This window comes from Neopsephotus bourkii, unplaced genomic scaffold (genome assembly GCF_033783945.1).
Source record: "Neopsephotus bourkii isolate Nb327-2 ecotype Australia unplaced genomic scaffold, CSIRO-AGI_Nbou_v1 NB_1154, whole genome shotgun sequence".
NCBI lineage: Eukaryota > Metazoa > Chordata > Aves > Psittaciformes > Psittacidae > Neopsephotus > Neopsephotus bourkii.
The window spans coordinates 3,798,677-3,813,798 of NW_026901640.1; the positions used below are offsets into that span (position 1 = coordinate 3,798,677).

General features: G+C 43.1%; 1 protein-coding gene across 3 annotated transcripts in view; it reads left to right on the forward strand.

The window, feature by feature from the left end:
• The first annotated feature begins 1,173 nt into the window (after window positions 1-1,173).
• Window positions 1,174-15,122, forward strand: part of ITGAE (integrin subunit alpha E) — a 30,163-nt gene continuing 16,214 nt past the window's right edge. For all 3 annotated transcript variants that reach the window (XM_061363562.1, XM_061363563.1, XM_061363565.1), the window contains exons 1-17: window positions 1,174-2,408; window positions 5,234-5,348; window positions 6,220-6,317; window positions 6,666-6,736; window positions 7,275-7,392; window positions 8,024-8,161; window positions 8,516-8,637; window positions 9,292-9,443; window positions 10,035-10,185; window positions 10,648-10,783; window positions 11,370-11,483; window positions 11,742-11,863; window positions 12,823-12,974; window positions 13,355-13,508; window positions 14,008-14,158; window positions 14,242-14,309; window positions 14,760-14,895. In XM_061363562.1, the coding sequence (XP_061219546.1) occupies window positions 2,291-2,408; window positions 5,234-5,348; window positions 6,220-6,317; window positions 6,666-6,736; window positions 7,275-7,392; window positions 8,024-8,161; window positions 8,516-8,637; window positions 9,292-9,443; window positions 10,035-10,185; window positions 10,648-10,783; window positions 11,370-11,483; window positions 11,742-11,863; window positions 12,823-12,974; window positions 13,355-13,508; window positions 14,008-14,158; window positions 14,242-14,309; window positions 14,760-14,895 (2,116 nt within the window). In that variant the 5' untranslated portion in view covers window positions 1,174-2,290. The remainder of the gene's footprint in view (window positions 2,409-5,233; window positions 5,349-6,219; window positions 6,318-6,665; window positions 6,737-7,274; window positions 7,393-8,023; window positions 8,162-8,515; window positions 8,638-9,291; window positions 9,444-10,034; window positions 10,186-10,647; window positions 10,784-11,369; window positions 11,484-11,741; window positions 11,864-12,822; window positions 12,975-13,354; window positions 13,509-14,007; window positions 14,159-14,241; window positions 14,310-14,759; window positions 14,896-15,122) is intronic.

A 15,122-nucleotide genomic window follows, 5' to 3' on the forward strand; every position in this document is an offset into this window, starting at 1 on the left:
TCCCATTTTGGTCACGTTAAAAACGGGAAGGCTGTCTGGGGTTTATTTTGAGGGATATCTGCAGTTCCTTGCAAGAGGAAGGACTTACAAGCTGACTCATAGCTTTGAAGGCCCAACAGGATTTTGGGATCCACTCTTAATAGGTCATAATGTTTTGCAAGAAAACATTTCAGTCATTTACACAAGAAATTATCAATAGGTGAACTGTTCCCTCCCTTCTATCCCTTGTGACAGGCAAACCCATCTGCATGTGAACCCATCCCTTTGCAAATGGGGAGGCTTTGCAGGGATGTCTTCTGAGAAAACAGAAACCTTTCACAAACATCAGTGAAGGAATAGCTGCAGTTTCTCTTCTCTGACTGCTTAGCATGCATGAGCCATGGAGACCCTGAAGTCTCAACCATGCCATGAAGAAGACACCAGCAGTTCTTATGACTTTTCATGCAGGGCTATGGGTGTTCCTCTAATTCATGCAGGGCTATGGATGCTCAAACACTCCCCTAATTAATTTGGTCAAAGTTGCTTGACTCCTGTCAGGGTTGGGAGATGAATCCAGATCTTGTTGCTTCCAAATTCCTCCTCCTCTACTTGAGCACACTTTGTGTGGTCATTGCTCTCTATGGCCTCACTACTAGGCTCCAAATACTTCCCACTGCAGTGATCTGTCTAGCTGCTTCATGTCTGGTTTGTATGGTTCCCAATTCCCTATAAAGCCATTTTCCTTGGGGCTGTAGGTGGAAGCAAGACTTTCTTGTTCCTCAAATGCTTTGCACATTTTATTTTATGGTTGTTTTTTCCCCCTGCTTTTTTCAAAGCATGCTCTGAAGCTGAAGCCAGTATGGGGAGCTATATCTGTGCCTCAGTTGAATCCCTCTCTTTTCATCTCTTCATGACCCCACTTGCAAATGAACATACTTTCCGTTGCCTCTGTAGTTAGCAAAAGGAGTCTTTGAAATATGACAAGTGAAAAGGCTCAGACAAAGAGCAGATGCTTTATGTAAGTCTGCATAAGCTGCAAAGAGCTATTTCTGAAGCGATGCAGCTGGCACATTTCTCAGCTGGAGTGTTCCTGTGGCTAGCTATCAGCTTTTTTCTTCTTTGCTCTGTTTAAGAACTTTGTTAAATGACTAAAAAGAAAATAAAACTGAGGAAAAAAAGAAAAAAAGAGAAAAAAAAGGCATTTCAAAAGAAAACTGTTCCAGTTCACAACGTCACATCTGCTTCAGCAGCGTGAATAAAAGTGGGGCCAGACAGGAGTAAGTAAAGCTTCAGGAAAGCAAGTGCAGGTGCTTCACAGCTGGCACCTAACTGTTACCAAAATCTGAGCGCAAAGAGTGTTTGCTTTCAGTTCAGATCCCTGAGATGTGGAGTGCTACAGCATTTATGGACTGTGAGGGTGGTTGTCAAATGTTGTTAAACACAGGGAGTCCTTGGAGGAAGAGAGATGGAGGTAGCTAGAAAGTGTCTGTGTGATTTGTTGCACTCTTTTTCTGAGAATGCTTATGAAGTTTACAGTTTCTGGGCAAAGAGAACTCTCTGAAATGGCTTTTTCCTTCCCCACCCCTAAAGGATATGCCATAGTTGATTCTTCTGATTCCTCAGCATTCGCTACTTCAGCTCATTTAGCACGTGTAATAACAATACACTGCATCTGAGTAATACTTGTTACACAGAATTCTGATAGTAGAAACTATGTGGGAGTAATCCTGTGCGAGTCTGGTCCAGTTGAGGGTGAACAGGACAGAGAACGAAGGGCTCAGTAGAAAACCAAGAGTTGTTGGTAGAGGGGAGAAGAGACGTGCAGAATCCCTTGAAGTACTCTGTACATCCTGCCATAAAATGTCAAAGCCATAAAATGACACCAACAATGTACAAAATAAAAGGGAAACACCAAGTGCTCTGCGTGTGTGTGTGCATGGGGGGATCTCTTGCATTAAAAAATTACTATGAAGGGCATCTGAGAGCTGACATCTCTCTTAAATCCCTGCTGTGAGTTCACGTGAGACAGTTTGCACTGTTTCAGTGTGATGTGGCATGTCTGTGTAGCAGGCACCAAAGGAGAAGGTGGCCAGTACAAACATAGACCCTCACAGCTTTTCCTGACAGATCCTGTGTATTCTAGAAGTATTGATGGACAGAAATGGAGCCACTGCTAAAAATGACCTTTCAGGACCATAAGTTTACCTTTCAGCAGGTCTTTGCATCTGAAGTTTTATTATAGTGTCACTGGTGTACGCCTTGAAACCTCAGTTAGGAAATCCACAATAGAGTCACTTTTTCTCAGCGAGACATGCAGATCTGGAGAAGCATCAGAGGAAGAGAGCAGCCTTTGCCTGGTATCTCCACTCCTTCTGTCACCTTAAAGCTGGGAACAATGAGGTTGCTCCTATATCTACTCTTCCTAATGAGTGAGTCTTATCTCTGTATTTATTTTATATATTAGGAAATGAAAATCTTAGCCTGGAAATAATTTCTGGAGACTCAGATTGATCCCTTAAAGCAAGCCAATGAAATTATTCTTATGTAGAAAGTTCAGGATGCTTGAACCTGTATGAAAGGTCCTTAGTTTGCAGTGTGTTTTTCTACAATTCATACTTTTGAGTGGAGAGAGTTTTATGGGTCATCTTTAGTGGGAGAAAAGTGGTTGGTAGGTTAGAATAGAATGTAGGTGACATTTCTTAATATTCTTTCCTTTCTAGTATAATTTTAGATACACCCTGGATTAAGCAGGTTTTGGGTTGTTGATCTCCTTAACAAGATCTCTAGAACATGTAAGGTTTTCTGAAAGAAAATGTAGAGACTTTTGCTTGGGAATAAGTTTATGTAAAGTAAAGCATAGGGAACATTTCCTGAGTCAGAGCCTGTATCCACATCATTGTGTCCCGTGGCCTTGTGGGAACACTTCTGCTGTGGATTAGTCTTTAGTTACTTACCCCAGAAAGGGCAACACCCTTACACTGCTACTGCATTACCTCAAGCAATGGTCAGCAGCACTGGGGATGCTGCTGGCCACTCTTCCAGCCACTCCACAAAGAAATACTGGTTTGATTCTATGATAAAATTTCTGTTTGCCTGTTTCCCTTTTCAAAAGACTCAATACCTACTCTATACCTACTCCACCTGTATGGAAAGAATATTATCCTTTAAGTATTAATTCTGTGCCCTGACCACCTCACAGACTTCATGACTCTTCTAGTTGGGGAAAAAATTGTTATTAATTTTATTCTTTCAATGAGATGCCCATCACAGTTCTCTGTAGCTTGCTTTGCTGTGATTTTAGATTTAACATCAAGATTTATGCTCTACTGTTTTGATTATTTGGGCTTGTCTTCTCCATGTTGTATGACGATGCATTATTTCTGCTAACGTCCTTGTTCTTCTGTTTGTTATTATGGGAAGTAACTCCCAGCGTTGTAAATATATAAATCCTTAATGGATATGCCTGCAGAAGTTACTGGTGCTTTTTCAAATCTGGATGTTTCTTGATTTGGTTTTTGCAAAATTAAGGTGGGATCATTGCAGGAGGTTTTTGTCCTTGTGAGCTTCTGCAGATCTTTAATATTGCTCTTCTCTAGCAATCTATTTTGTTTTGGGGTTTTTTTGCATTTGTGGGTTTTACCAATGAAAGCAGCAGAGGAGAAAAAGGTAGTTGGTGGGTCTCAGTTATGTTCTCAGAATGACTCTAATAGATTTGTGCTGAGCGTCTGAACTCCATAGGTAATTTGCCTGTATATCTGGTTAACTGGCAGCATGCCTTTTTTTTTCTCTAAGTCCAGTGCACTTAATTTCAATGAGTAAAGTGCTAAAACCTTCTTGGTCATCTGTGTTGGAAACCCCAGTGAGCAGGGAGTTGGAGTGAAAAGCTCAGGTAACTCAGCTTTGCAGGATGGCAGCAGCAGAGCTGATGCAGAGTTGAGCAGCCTCTGGTTTCCAGGCCAACCACCACACAATTCCCATACAGGAATATTCCCAACAGTAACATCAGCTCCCTGGCCATCAGTTCTTTTTGTTCCCTGCTTGAGAATTGTGTCTTATATCAAAGACAGTTGAACTTTTCAGGTTGCTTGTTAGTTGTATCCAGAATTCTGGTTTTGTTTTAAAGGAGGTTTGCTGGAAGCCTGTGTAAATGTGTGGTATTGTTGGGATGATTCTCTTCCAGTGGAAACACACTCTGGAGAATCTCTGGGTTAATTTAGGCTTTCTGACTGGTAAAGTGGGATTTGCAAAACAAGGTGGGAGTCCAGGATGGTCTGCCTGTGCTCTGAAAGGGATGCCTGAAGTGTGGGTCATTTCAGGAAGCAGAACTGAAGACTATCAGTTCAGACTATTTGCATGTTTAATGTCATTGCTCCAATTGTGGTACTTCTTCTTTCACCTGTGCTTTCAGAGCCAGGCTGGGAAATGACGTGGAGTTGATTCTGAGTGAAATTAGAATCAGGAAAGACTAGATGAACACAAGGACAGAATTTGACATCTTGTTAGCACATCAGGGATTAAACTCAGAATGCTGGACTGCATGTTTAAATGCAGGCTGAACCTACAGCTTCTGGGGTCAGAGTCCAGGCATTCAGAGCAAGGATTTTAGGCTGGAGTCATCTGTAAAATTCAGATGTGTACTTTAGTTCTGTCTTCAAACAAGTACAGAGTGTGATTGGAGTCGCTTGGGCTTGTTCCTGAAATGAGTGTGAAGTTCTCAAAGTTGTCATGCGATTAACAAGAGGTTTGGTGATACAACATGGGTCAGTGCTTGAATTTACAGAACTCACCATAGTAGCTTGCTTTCCGTGCATCCTACTTTGTGGTATTTTCACTCTGTCACCCAGGTTCAAGTATATTTCTCTCCCCAGCCTGTGTGTTTACTGGTGTTGACACACTTAGAGAAATCAAGGGCAGAGGTGTGAGCAGCAGTGAACAACTGCACAAGCCCTGAGGTTTTGTTTCCTCGCAGGAGGAAAACCCAGGTTTGTGAACTTCAGCTAGTACAGATGTTCTGTGGTGTCCAAGATGGATTTTCATAAGAGAACAACAGGACTTTCATTATCTCATTTTTCAGTAGGCTGGCAAAAAAATGCTTTGTTAATCTAAATCAATGTAATTCCCATAGCTTGGCATCTCCCTCTGCCAACTGCCTCTGCTGCTGTGGTGGGCAGGGTTCAGGGAGAGCTGGCTCAGGAGCCTGTTAACTGTGCCTCTGCAGATCACAGTATGCGCTCATTTATTTCTTTGTTTTCAGTGGTCAAGTCCTTGAGGAGCTTTAATGTTGACACTGGCAAGACATGGATCACACCACACACAGCCTCTTTGTTGTGGCCCTCTGTTCTTCAGCACTGGGATGGAAACACAGCCATGTAAGGAACAGAATAAAGAAAAACACACCTACATTTCCCAGTCTTTATGAATGAGTGTGGCCTCAGGTCACGTAGCTTCTCACTTTCTACAGCTGTTAGCACAGGTTGCTCTGTCTGGCACCCAGAATTGTCCCTTAGTTCTCAGGGGCTGATGAGTGGTGTTAAGAGCTTTACTGGTGTGAAGTGTACACTTACACGCTCACCCACACCTAAGTCATGGCTCTGTTCAGAAAGGATGTCTGCTTATTTAACCAAATGGCAGAAACCTGCAGCTGGGGTTTTGCAAGACTTCCTGGCATGTTGCATCATTGCTGGGACTGCAGCAGCCAGAGCACCCACCAGCTATGAAGAGTTATGTTGTGAGGTTGGTCTAAAGACCATAAAGAATTGGAAACTGCTGTATTTTAAACTATTTGGTCTGTAGAGGAAGCGAAATGCATGACTAGGTCAGTGAACAGAAGCCAACCACAGGTGGTTCCTGTAGAGATAACCTATATTATGCTGAGCAGATTGCTCAGGCTGTCTAGCAGGCAGTATATTTTAAATTTCAGAGCAAATAAACTTTCCTCCCCCCTATGCAGAAATTGGCTGACTTAAAGAGCAGTCTCCGTTTCATATAGCAGTGCTGCCATTTCCTACATGGTGGGTGGACTTTCTTGCTGCACTTTTGGCCTCCGTTTATCTCCAGTATTCTATGGGCAAGTCACTTCCAGACCTCTTCCTTGATCTGGGATAGCTCTTCTGAATTCAGCTTTCAGATAATGGGAAGTATGATGATTTGTAGGAGAAAATAAGTGTTTTCATGTTAATGCCTGATTCAGCTCAAATCTGCTGCCTTCCCTCTTTTCCACCTTTTGTTCTCATTCCCCAGGATTTTGGCTACTTCCTCAGTAGACAAGGGGCTGGGCAGGCTGAGGAAGTGCACCATTTTGCAGGAGGAGATCCAGTGCCAGGAGATACCTCTGCGAGGTACAGTCCTGCTTCCCATTCCCAATACTTGCTTTGCTGTAGGGATGAGGAGGTACACAGGCTGGGTGCTCCAGGGAGAACTGGGCACACTGCTAAGTCCCATAGGCTACAGCTTAAATCCTCACCTAAATTCTGTTGAAATACAAGGCAACATTTCTTGTTTCCAGGACATACATTACTGTCACAGTTGCTGAAAACATTAACCCTGAGTCCTTCTAGGACAGCAGATACAGCTGACCTCAGTAGCTGTAGCCTTTCTCTGTGTTTATTCTATTTGCCCAAGGCTGACAAGTACTGTATCCATTTCAGTTCTGTTCTTTATTCATTCAATCATTCATTCAATTTCAGGAAATATTAAAGGCTCCAAAAACGTCCAGGATGGTGGCATAGCTATTGACAGGAATTCAGATTGGATCCTGGTAAGGGAATGAAAATATCCTTGGCTGAGAACAGCTGTATTTTTCCAAAATGCTGTGTATTTTTGCTGGGAAATGCAAATGAACAAAATGAGCAGACATTAACATAAGGACAAAGGCTAAAAGCTCTTGGTTGGATGCTGGCTGGTTAGAAAACCAGATGGTGCATTGCGAGCCAGGATGGAAAACTGAGAAGGGCCCTTCTCATCAGCTGAGGGCTGCAAAGGACCTTATACTTAACCACAGCCACCCCCATTCATAGGAAAAGGAAGGATTGGTAGAGGAGGCCTAGGAGAGACACCAGTTTGGAGGCTAACACCTCAGCCTGGTTACCCCTGAGCCCCAGTCTTTGCCTCAGTTCAGGGCTGGAGCCCTGGGTAACCTCATGTGGCAGGGGTCACTTCAGGGAAGGTCCTTTTTTACTCCCACTAGGCTTTCAGTGCTGTGCAGGGGATGCTGAATATTTGGCATACAGCATCTTCAGTCATCCTCTGCCTACACCTTTGCTCCTCATTCATTAGCTTTTCCTGTTGCACCACAGGCTTGCCTGCAGAAGAAGCACCACCGAGCCTTCACTACCACCGAGGACATGAATGGAGTCTGCACTCTGCTCACCACCGACCTGCACAGCACAGCCTTCCTCAACCTCACCAAGATGGGTATAGGAGCAAAGCCAGTGCTGTGCCTTTGCAGGGGGACAGAAATAACAGCCTGAGACTCTGCTCTAACAGCAGGGGCCTTCTGAGTTCCTAATGTACTGTCCACTGGGAGAGACTTAGAGCTGGATTTTAACATGTATTGTAGTGGCTTCAACAGGGTTACAACATTCAGCCTTGCAGATTAGCACACAGCAGCAGGGAGTTCCTGTTGTGGTGTCCATGCATCCAAAGATCCAGCTCTTAAGCAAGAATTTATAAAAGCATTGATATTCTCAGTGCATGGATATGACAGACATCCACTGGGATTTTAAAAAGTGCCTGAGCATTAAAGATGGTTCATTCCAACTGAACTGGACATTTAATCAAGGGAGCAGAGAGCTGGTCTGATTGTCCAGCCTTGCTCTGCTTCTTGCTGTCACTGCAAAGAAGCTGAGAAGTTTCAATTAAACACCTAGATGATCTCATTCCATATTCAGTTGCCTAACTGCTGTTAACAGTCTGACCCTCAAGTCTTTTGCAAGTCTGGGACCCTGGGTGGGAATAGCTCTTGAGTTTAAGATGTGTTTGTTAGAAGAGGATTTTCAAAAGCTAGAGTGCTTTCAAAAGCTTTCTTGCTTTTTAAATTCTTTAGTTGAGACCAAAATAAAAGGCATTCAAAGTAAAACCAGGAACAAGATTACTGACGGGAGCAGCTCTGTCAGCACAGACACCACCAGCAGTGCTTGTGATGAGCTCTTTGGTAGCACACGAAACAACTCTAGGTGCAAAGGTAAGTACTGGACAGGTACAAATATTACTTCCTTCTGTATTGGCTGAGTTTGAAGCAGCTTTCATGCATCTGGTGGGAGAGAGCTGGGGAGGGAAAAGACTGAAGTTTTGAAGGCCATCTGTAATGGTAAATGTCAATCATTGTTACAATCATCATTAACTGAGATTTTGAAAAACAAAACCTGTCACTACAGTGTAGACCATATCAGCTCGACCTGCTTTTAAAATGGCTGGATGGTGTAGTAGTCAAATTTTTGGTTATTTAATACGATGTGAATGTTCTTGAACCCTTGTTAAATGTTGGGCTGTTCAGATATCCCTTCAAATGTCCTTTTATATTTAACTGCATTGACAGAAGTGGGAACAGAGATTGCTGTCATTCTGGCTGGATCAGGGAACACCAAACCAGACGATTTCCAAACTGCCAAGACCTCTGTCCTCAATCTGATGAAGTCAATGTGGCAGAAATGCTCAAAGGTGTGTGAACCTCCTCAGGGTTTTATAATCTGATAGACAGGATGCATCAGAGCTCTAGTGAAGAATGGAAAGTCCCCTAGTTCATATAATTTGCTTTTTAAACTTCACATTGATGCTGATAATTCTACATATTCTAATGCTAGAGTTAAATGTTAGTGAGCCAAGGAGGAGGTGTAGCTAAAGAGGGAAGTGGAAGAGCTAGGAGTGGATTTTCATGCCAGAAGCATGCTTAGATATTTTACCAGGCAAATTTCTCAGGGCACCTTGAACCACGACATGCAAAAATAAGGAGTATGATATATAAGCTATTATTCTAAATGATTTAAATAAATCTTGGGACAAAGTGAGGCTGAGCAATATGCTCACAAAAGGTCTAGCCAGACAGATAAATACAGGAACTTCAGACAGAGAAATCACTGTGTTGAGCCAAAGGAAATAAAGTCAGTTCCTGGAGCTGATCCAAAAGGGATCACCAGAATACAAATGTGTGATGGAGACAGAGGGGTAAAGACAATATACCTATTACTTTCAATATATGCTTTTTTTGTGTTTGCGCAGTAGAGTTTGGGACTAAATTTGGCATTCTGAGGGTTTTAGGAGTCCTGCCTTAGGTCTTGGCTAACCAGCTCTGGCACTGCCATCTGCTTTCTCCAGATCAGGTTTGCTGTGGTGCAGGATGGAGCACAGATCCAAACTGAACTGAGCCTGCAAGAGAGCTGCAACAGACTAACTGCTTTCTTCAAAGTCAGGAACATCAAGCAGCAGAGCTCACAGACTGACATCGCAGCCACACTGCAGCATGTGTTGTGAGTTCATGTGTCTCAGGAAACTTCAGGAAGACTCAGGCGATTCCTTATTTCATGTGCATCAGTGCAGCCTCCCACATCTCTCTACTCTTCTTTATCTCACACTCTCAAAACCTTCACTTTTCCAATGCTTCTGTTAGTGACAGGCTCTGCCAGCTGAGGCCTGTAAATGAGTAATTGCCAAGAGGCAAGGAGTGAAATCCTTTATGGCTCACACAGGGGCTTCAGAATGAAAATTCAGTCACTTGGGTCTTGCAGGTGCTTTCCCATCTGCACTGATCTGCTGCATCTCTGGGAGTCATGCTTTCCCTCTTGACTCCATTTTCCTCTCAGTGGCATGACTCTAACAATACTGACCCACGCTGCAAAAAGGCCCCATATGCTGTTTGTGAAAGTGTTTGTGAAGTCAGAGCTACCTGTTGTGGACAGCCAGTGTCCCTGGAAAGCATAAATCCTGGTGCATGTTTGCCTTGCACATCTCTGCTCTAGTGGGCTGAGAGCTCAGTGAACGTCGGCACCCTGCTATCAACATTTCTAGCTCTGCAGATATGGCTTGTCCCATGAAATACCTCTTGGCTTCTTTTTCCACAGGGATAAAGTCTTTGAAAGCCATGACCTCAGCCAGGCTGTTAACAAGATAATCATTGTCATGGCATCTGGGCAAGTGCTTTTGGAAAACCATAGGTTGAGAAATGTGATGAACTCCTTGGACATGGCTAGGGTCAAACTCTATGCTCCTGGGGTGAGTGGGAAGCACCATCAAAGTCATACTTTTTTTGCATCAAGGCAATATATAAGGGAGTGATGTTTCCATCCATCCCATGTGTCTGCTTTTATGGTTTAGCAGTGGGTTAAAGAAAAGGTAGCCATGCATTAGACTTGTAGGATGTCTAATCTGGCTCCTCCGTTTCACTCAGGCCTCCATCTTCTTGATGATGGAGAGATTATTTTGAAGGAGTTAAGGAATATATCCTAGAAACAAAAGTGCTTCAGTTGTGTATGTCTTTTGGCTCTAGAGCTTTTATTATTATTTTTTCTTTGCAAATAAGGGCTTTCCATGGAATCTAGGATCAGGGTTGCTTTACCAAGCTTTCAGAAAACTCCCTCTTGTTAAGAGCTTTGAAGTTTTTAATGGCAGTTTGGGAATTTGCTGGTTTTTTGGTCTGTGTATGAAATGTGTTCAATTTCCCTGTCTTCTCCCTAGATTGGAGAGTTTATAAGCAACCAGTGGGTCCCAGAAGAGCTGCAGGAAGTTAGAGGTGACAGGTTCATTCTGTCCACACATGAAGATTTTGACAGTTTCCTTTCAGAGCTGGAGAGAGAGAATCTGAGAGATTCAGGTAGAAGAAATCCCACTCCTGACACATCTATGTTCTCTGTAACTTACAGAGTGGATCTGTAATGGGGGGTAGTTTCACTGCTCAAGGAATGTAAATTCATATACAGATCTTACCTGTTCTGGTAATCATTTGCCCAGCAACAGGAAGTTGCAGCAAGTGATTTCTATTACACTGCTAACAATCCTCTTCAGACAGATAGGACAAGAGGTTTATATTTGGCATCTGTGACCTGCAGCCATAATATCAGTACAAAGAGAGGGGCTTTAACACACATTCACCACAGGCTCAGTGTTTCTGTTAAATTACTGCCCTTCTGGGTGTGCTCAGAGCAGTTAATTTCTCTTAAAATGTAGATGCAGCTTTGAGATGCAGTCCTGATCCCCACAGTCTTCAAAACTACCAAGTATTTCCATAGTACCTGTAGTCTTGCACCTGAACAGAATATTGACTGCAGGGATGAGGAAGAGTTCAGTTGGCAGGCAGCAAGGAGCAGGAACACCACATAGGCAGTAATGCAAGGGTTTACTTCACCTTTTGCTTTCTCTCCCACCCTGTCATCTTTGTTCAAACTGGTTTCCTGATTCAGCTGAAAATACTCCAGCTGAAGCACCAGAGCACAGAAAACCTAATAACAGTGGTGACAGCAGGCTCCCTTCCTGGATGGAGGAGGACGAAGAGGAGGAGGAGGAAGATGGCTTGCGTACGTGGTGAAGTATCTTCTAATAGAATTGTGCCATGGACTGTCATGGGCTGACAAAGTATGGGGATTTGCTGTACCATGAGTTGCCAGACCTGAGATGTAGGTCATGCTGGAATGACAGCTGAGCAGCCTTGGTGCAGTTCAGTTACTTGTTTGAGTGAGATGACTTGTGTGTTGATCAGTAACACTGCATAAAGAACTTGTCTCTGACCAAGACTGCTGATTGCTGCCTTCTCATTCCTTTACTTCCCTGGGCAGCTTCTGGAACTGAGATTGCTTTTGTCCTGGATGGATCAGGGAGCATTGAGCCCGAGGATTTTGAAAGAGCAAAAGGATTCATCCATAAGATGATGAAAACGCTGTATGAGAAGTGCTTTCAGGTACTCTGCACTCTCTTTCTTTAGCAGGCTAGAGAATGTGCTGTGCTTTAAGCTGCTCTTCACCAGAATTTGAAACTGCACAGGTTTGTTTCTGTCAGGATGGAAAAGCACTTCTGTGACTGGCAGGTATTCTCAATATAATTTTGCTTACATCTCAGCAGTACATTCCCAGTCTTGATCCCAACATCATTTTGGAATCAAAGTCTAATTTGTGTGCTCAGAAATCCCTAGCTCTGCTATGCTGCCCATCTCTGCTTTCTTGTAAGGTGACAGTCATGACTCTCCTCTGGTGTCCTGTCTCTATTCCTATATTGTAACATCTGTACCTGCAATCACAGAAGCACCAGTTAAGACTGCTTCTTCAGCCCAGTACCTTACCAGTCTTACTTAACTCCAGTTACGTATTCTGCATGAAGGTACTCTGCTGCTTCCTCTTGTGAGGCTGAGAAGTGTGATCCACACACCAACTTTAGGAAAGCCTCTATCTCTCAAATGGTTCAAATGACAGCATATTCTAGGGTGCAAATACTAAATGAAGAAATGGTCCCGTTCTCCAGACTGTCTTTGTTAATCAGAGCATCATGGCGTAGGAGTACTCCAAGGAAAGGCAATGTGCAGCAGGAAGCAATGAAGGAACAATTCAGTAGTATCACAGATAATCTCCTCTGCAGCCTGCACGTGGGCCAAACAGAGCAGGAAAATGCAAGGTCTTCAAAAAGTGTTTCCCAAAACATTTTTTCTCTCTGAACTGGTAGTGCTTTGGTTTTCCTCAGCTATAACATACTTACAACAATCTCTGTTTCTGCACTAGACATACTTAAAAGCCACGCTGTCCCGAAAAAAAGAATCTTCCTTTTGCATAGTCTGGCTAATATTTCTATTGGGATTTCTGGGCTAGTTATTGCAGATATGAATCAACAGTAGTCACAAGCAGGTGCTTATCTGCTGCTTCCTTCCAGTGCAATTTTGCAGTGGTGCAGTATGGGTTTGAAATCAGAACTGAGTTCGACCTGCGAGAAAACTGGGATCCTCATGCCACCCTCCAGAAAGTACTTGATATTGTGCAGGTGTGCAATGTGACAAAAACAGCATCTGCCATGCAGCATGTCCTGTAAGTAACAAAAGAGCACAAGAAATTAAGGGGATCAATTTCTGGGGCATTTCATGACTAAGGGAGAGGGACATCTATGGACATTCAGGTCCTGAAAGCAGTGGTTGAATGGCAGGCAGTGGTTCCTATGCCATATTTTAAAGGGTTATAAAAACCAGCTGTTGGTGCCTAATTCTTGGTGTGAGGCCACTCAGGAAGCAATAGAAAGAGAGACAACTCCTAGCAGTTTTAAGATGTGTGAGTGTGCAGATGTGTGGATCCTCTTGCCTCCTTCCTGTGACTGTTAGTTGCAAGTGCATAATTCAACAGGACTCTTCCTTCTATCCCAAGGAGAGAAGCTTCAACTTTCTTCCCAAGTTCCTTGTTTTGATGTTTTCCAGGGATTCTATCTTCACTGAAAGTCATGGGTCCCACAAGGATGCAGCCAAGGTCATGGTTGTGCTTACAGATGGGGAAATACTCCTGGATGAAATGAACTTGACAACTGTGATAAAATCACCCAAAATGGCAGGAATCAAGCGTTACGCCATTGGGGTAAGCTGGGAATGTACTTGGAGCATATTTGCCTTCTATTTCTTGGTAGCACCAGGGGGCAGAGAAAAGGAGAAGTCAGCAAATACATCTGTGTTTGTTTGTCAACAAGGCTTTGTCCTGAAGTCTGAAGTTCAGTTTCAGACCTGCTCTATATCTCCTCAAATAATATTCCTGCTATTTCTTATCATTCTCTCAGGACAAGAAAATGTTCAATTTTGTGATGTCTTGTAATTGGTTGATTTCCAAAATTAATTGTTGGATACAGCAAAAGTATATAATTGAATATAGCACCAGCCAGTTACATGAAGGTGTTTGTAATGGTTTGGCTCCAGGGGACACTGAGGCTGTCCAGTTCATTGGTTTCTAAAGCAATTGCTATTCCTGGGTTTACACATAGTGGCAGAAGCTGAGGTTTTTCCACAAACTGTTGAAAGAATTAGGTCGGGGTAAGAAGCCTCTAAAGGCTGCTTCTTTTGTTTGATTTGCATCTCATCTGCAGGTGGGAGATGCCTTCAAAAAACCAAAGGCCCTAAATGAATTGCGGCTAATTGCCTCTGGTCCAGATGACACTCATGTATTTCAGGTGACCAATTATTCAGCATTAGATGGGCTGATTTCAACCCTGCAGCAGAGTATTATTGGTATAGAAGGTAAATAACAACCTTTCTATTTCACTACTACGTTTTGAAACATAAGGAGAAAGTAGCTTACCCTATTTCTGCTGCATCCTCAGGGACACAGGGTGATGCTCTGGAATATGAACTTGCACAAGCTGGTTTCAATGTGCAGATCTTGGATAAGGTAAGTTTTCTGCATTTAACCCTGCTAAGTGGTTGTATGCTGTGCTGTTGTGATACTTGAAAGGTTTCAGGAGGTCTCCCACAGGAAACTATGGTGATACAAGTGTGAGACCCATGTAGTCAAATCTTCTTCACAAGCCATTGCCTGCTTTGAATGTGTCAGATAAGCAAAACTATCACTTCTATATAGTCTGTGAGTAGGGGTGGGATTTATCTTGTGACTCCTGTTATAACCACTGCATCCTTTTTATTCCACTGGACAAAAGAGCTATCTCCAATTGATAGTTTTGATTTTGCTAGCAGAAATCAAAGCTACCAACCGGATCTCCAATGCGCAAGTCAGGGAGTTTAGGAGCCAAAATACATTGCTCCATACTAAATTGCTTTGCAGAGTGCTAGAGGCAATTGCTCTGTGTTTATCTCTTCTAATTTGCCAATGTTGCTTCTGCAGCAAGTCTTAATCTTTGGTGCAGTGGGGGCCTTTGACTGGTCTGGTGGAATTCTGCTGTATGATCTGGCAACCAAGACTGCTGTTTTCCTGAATGAATCTAAAGAAGAAGCCCAACAAGCAAAATACAGTTACCTAGGTAATAGGCTTACCACTCTCTGAGATCAAGTGACAACTTGACTGCGGTTTTGCTTAGTTTATTGGCATTTAGTGCAGTGTGGTAATAATGACAGTATGTACCTGATGAAGGCCACCTCCTGCTGCATCATACTGGATTTCCAGTGTTTTCTCTAGCAGGGAGAGCTATTCTGATGAAAACACTTTCTGCCTCCTTGTTTGGGGGAAGATACAACTTGTTTTCTCCTA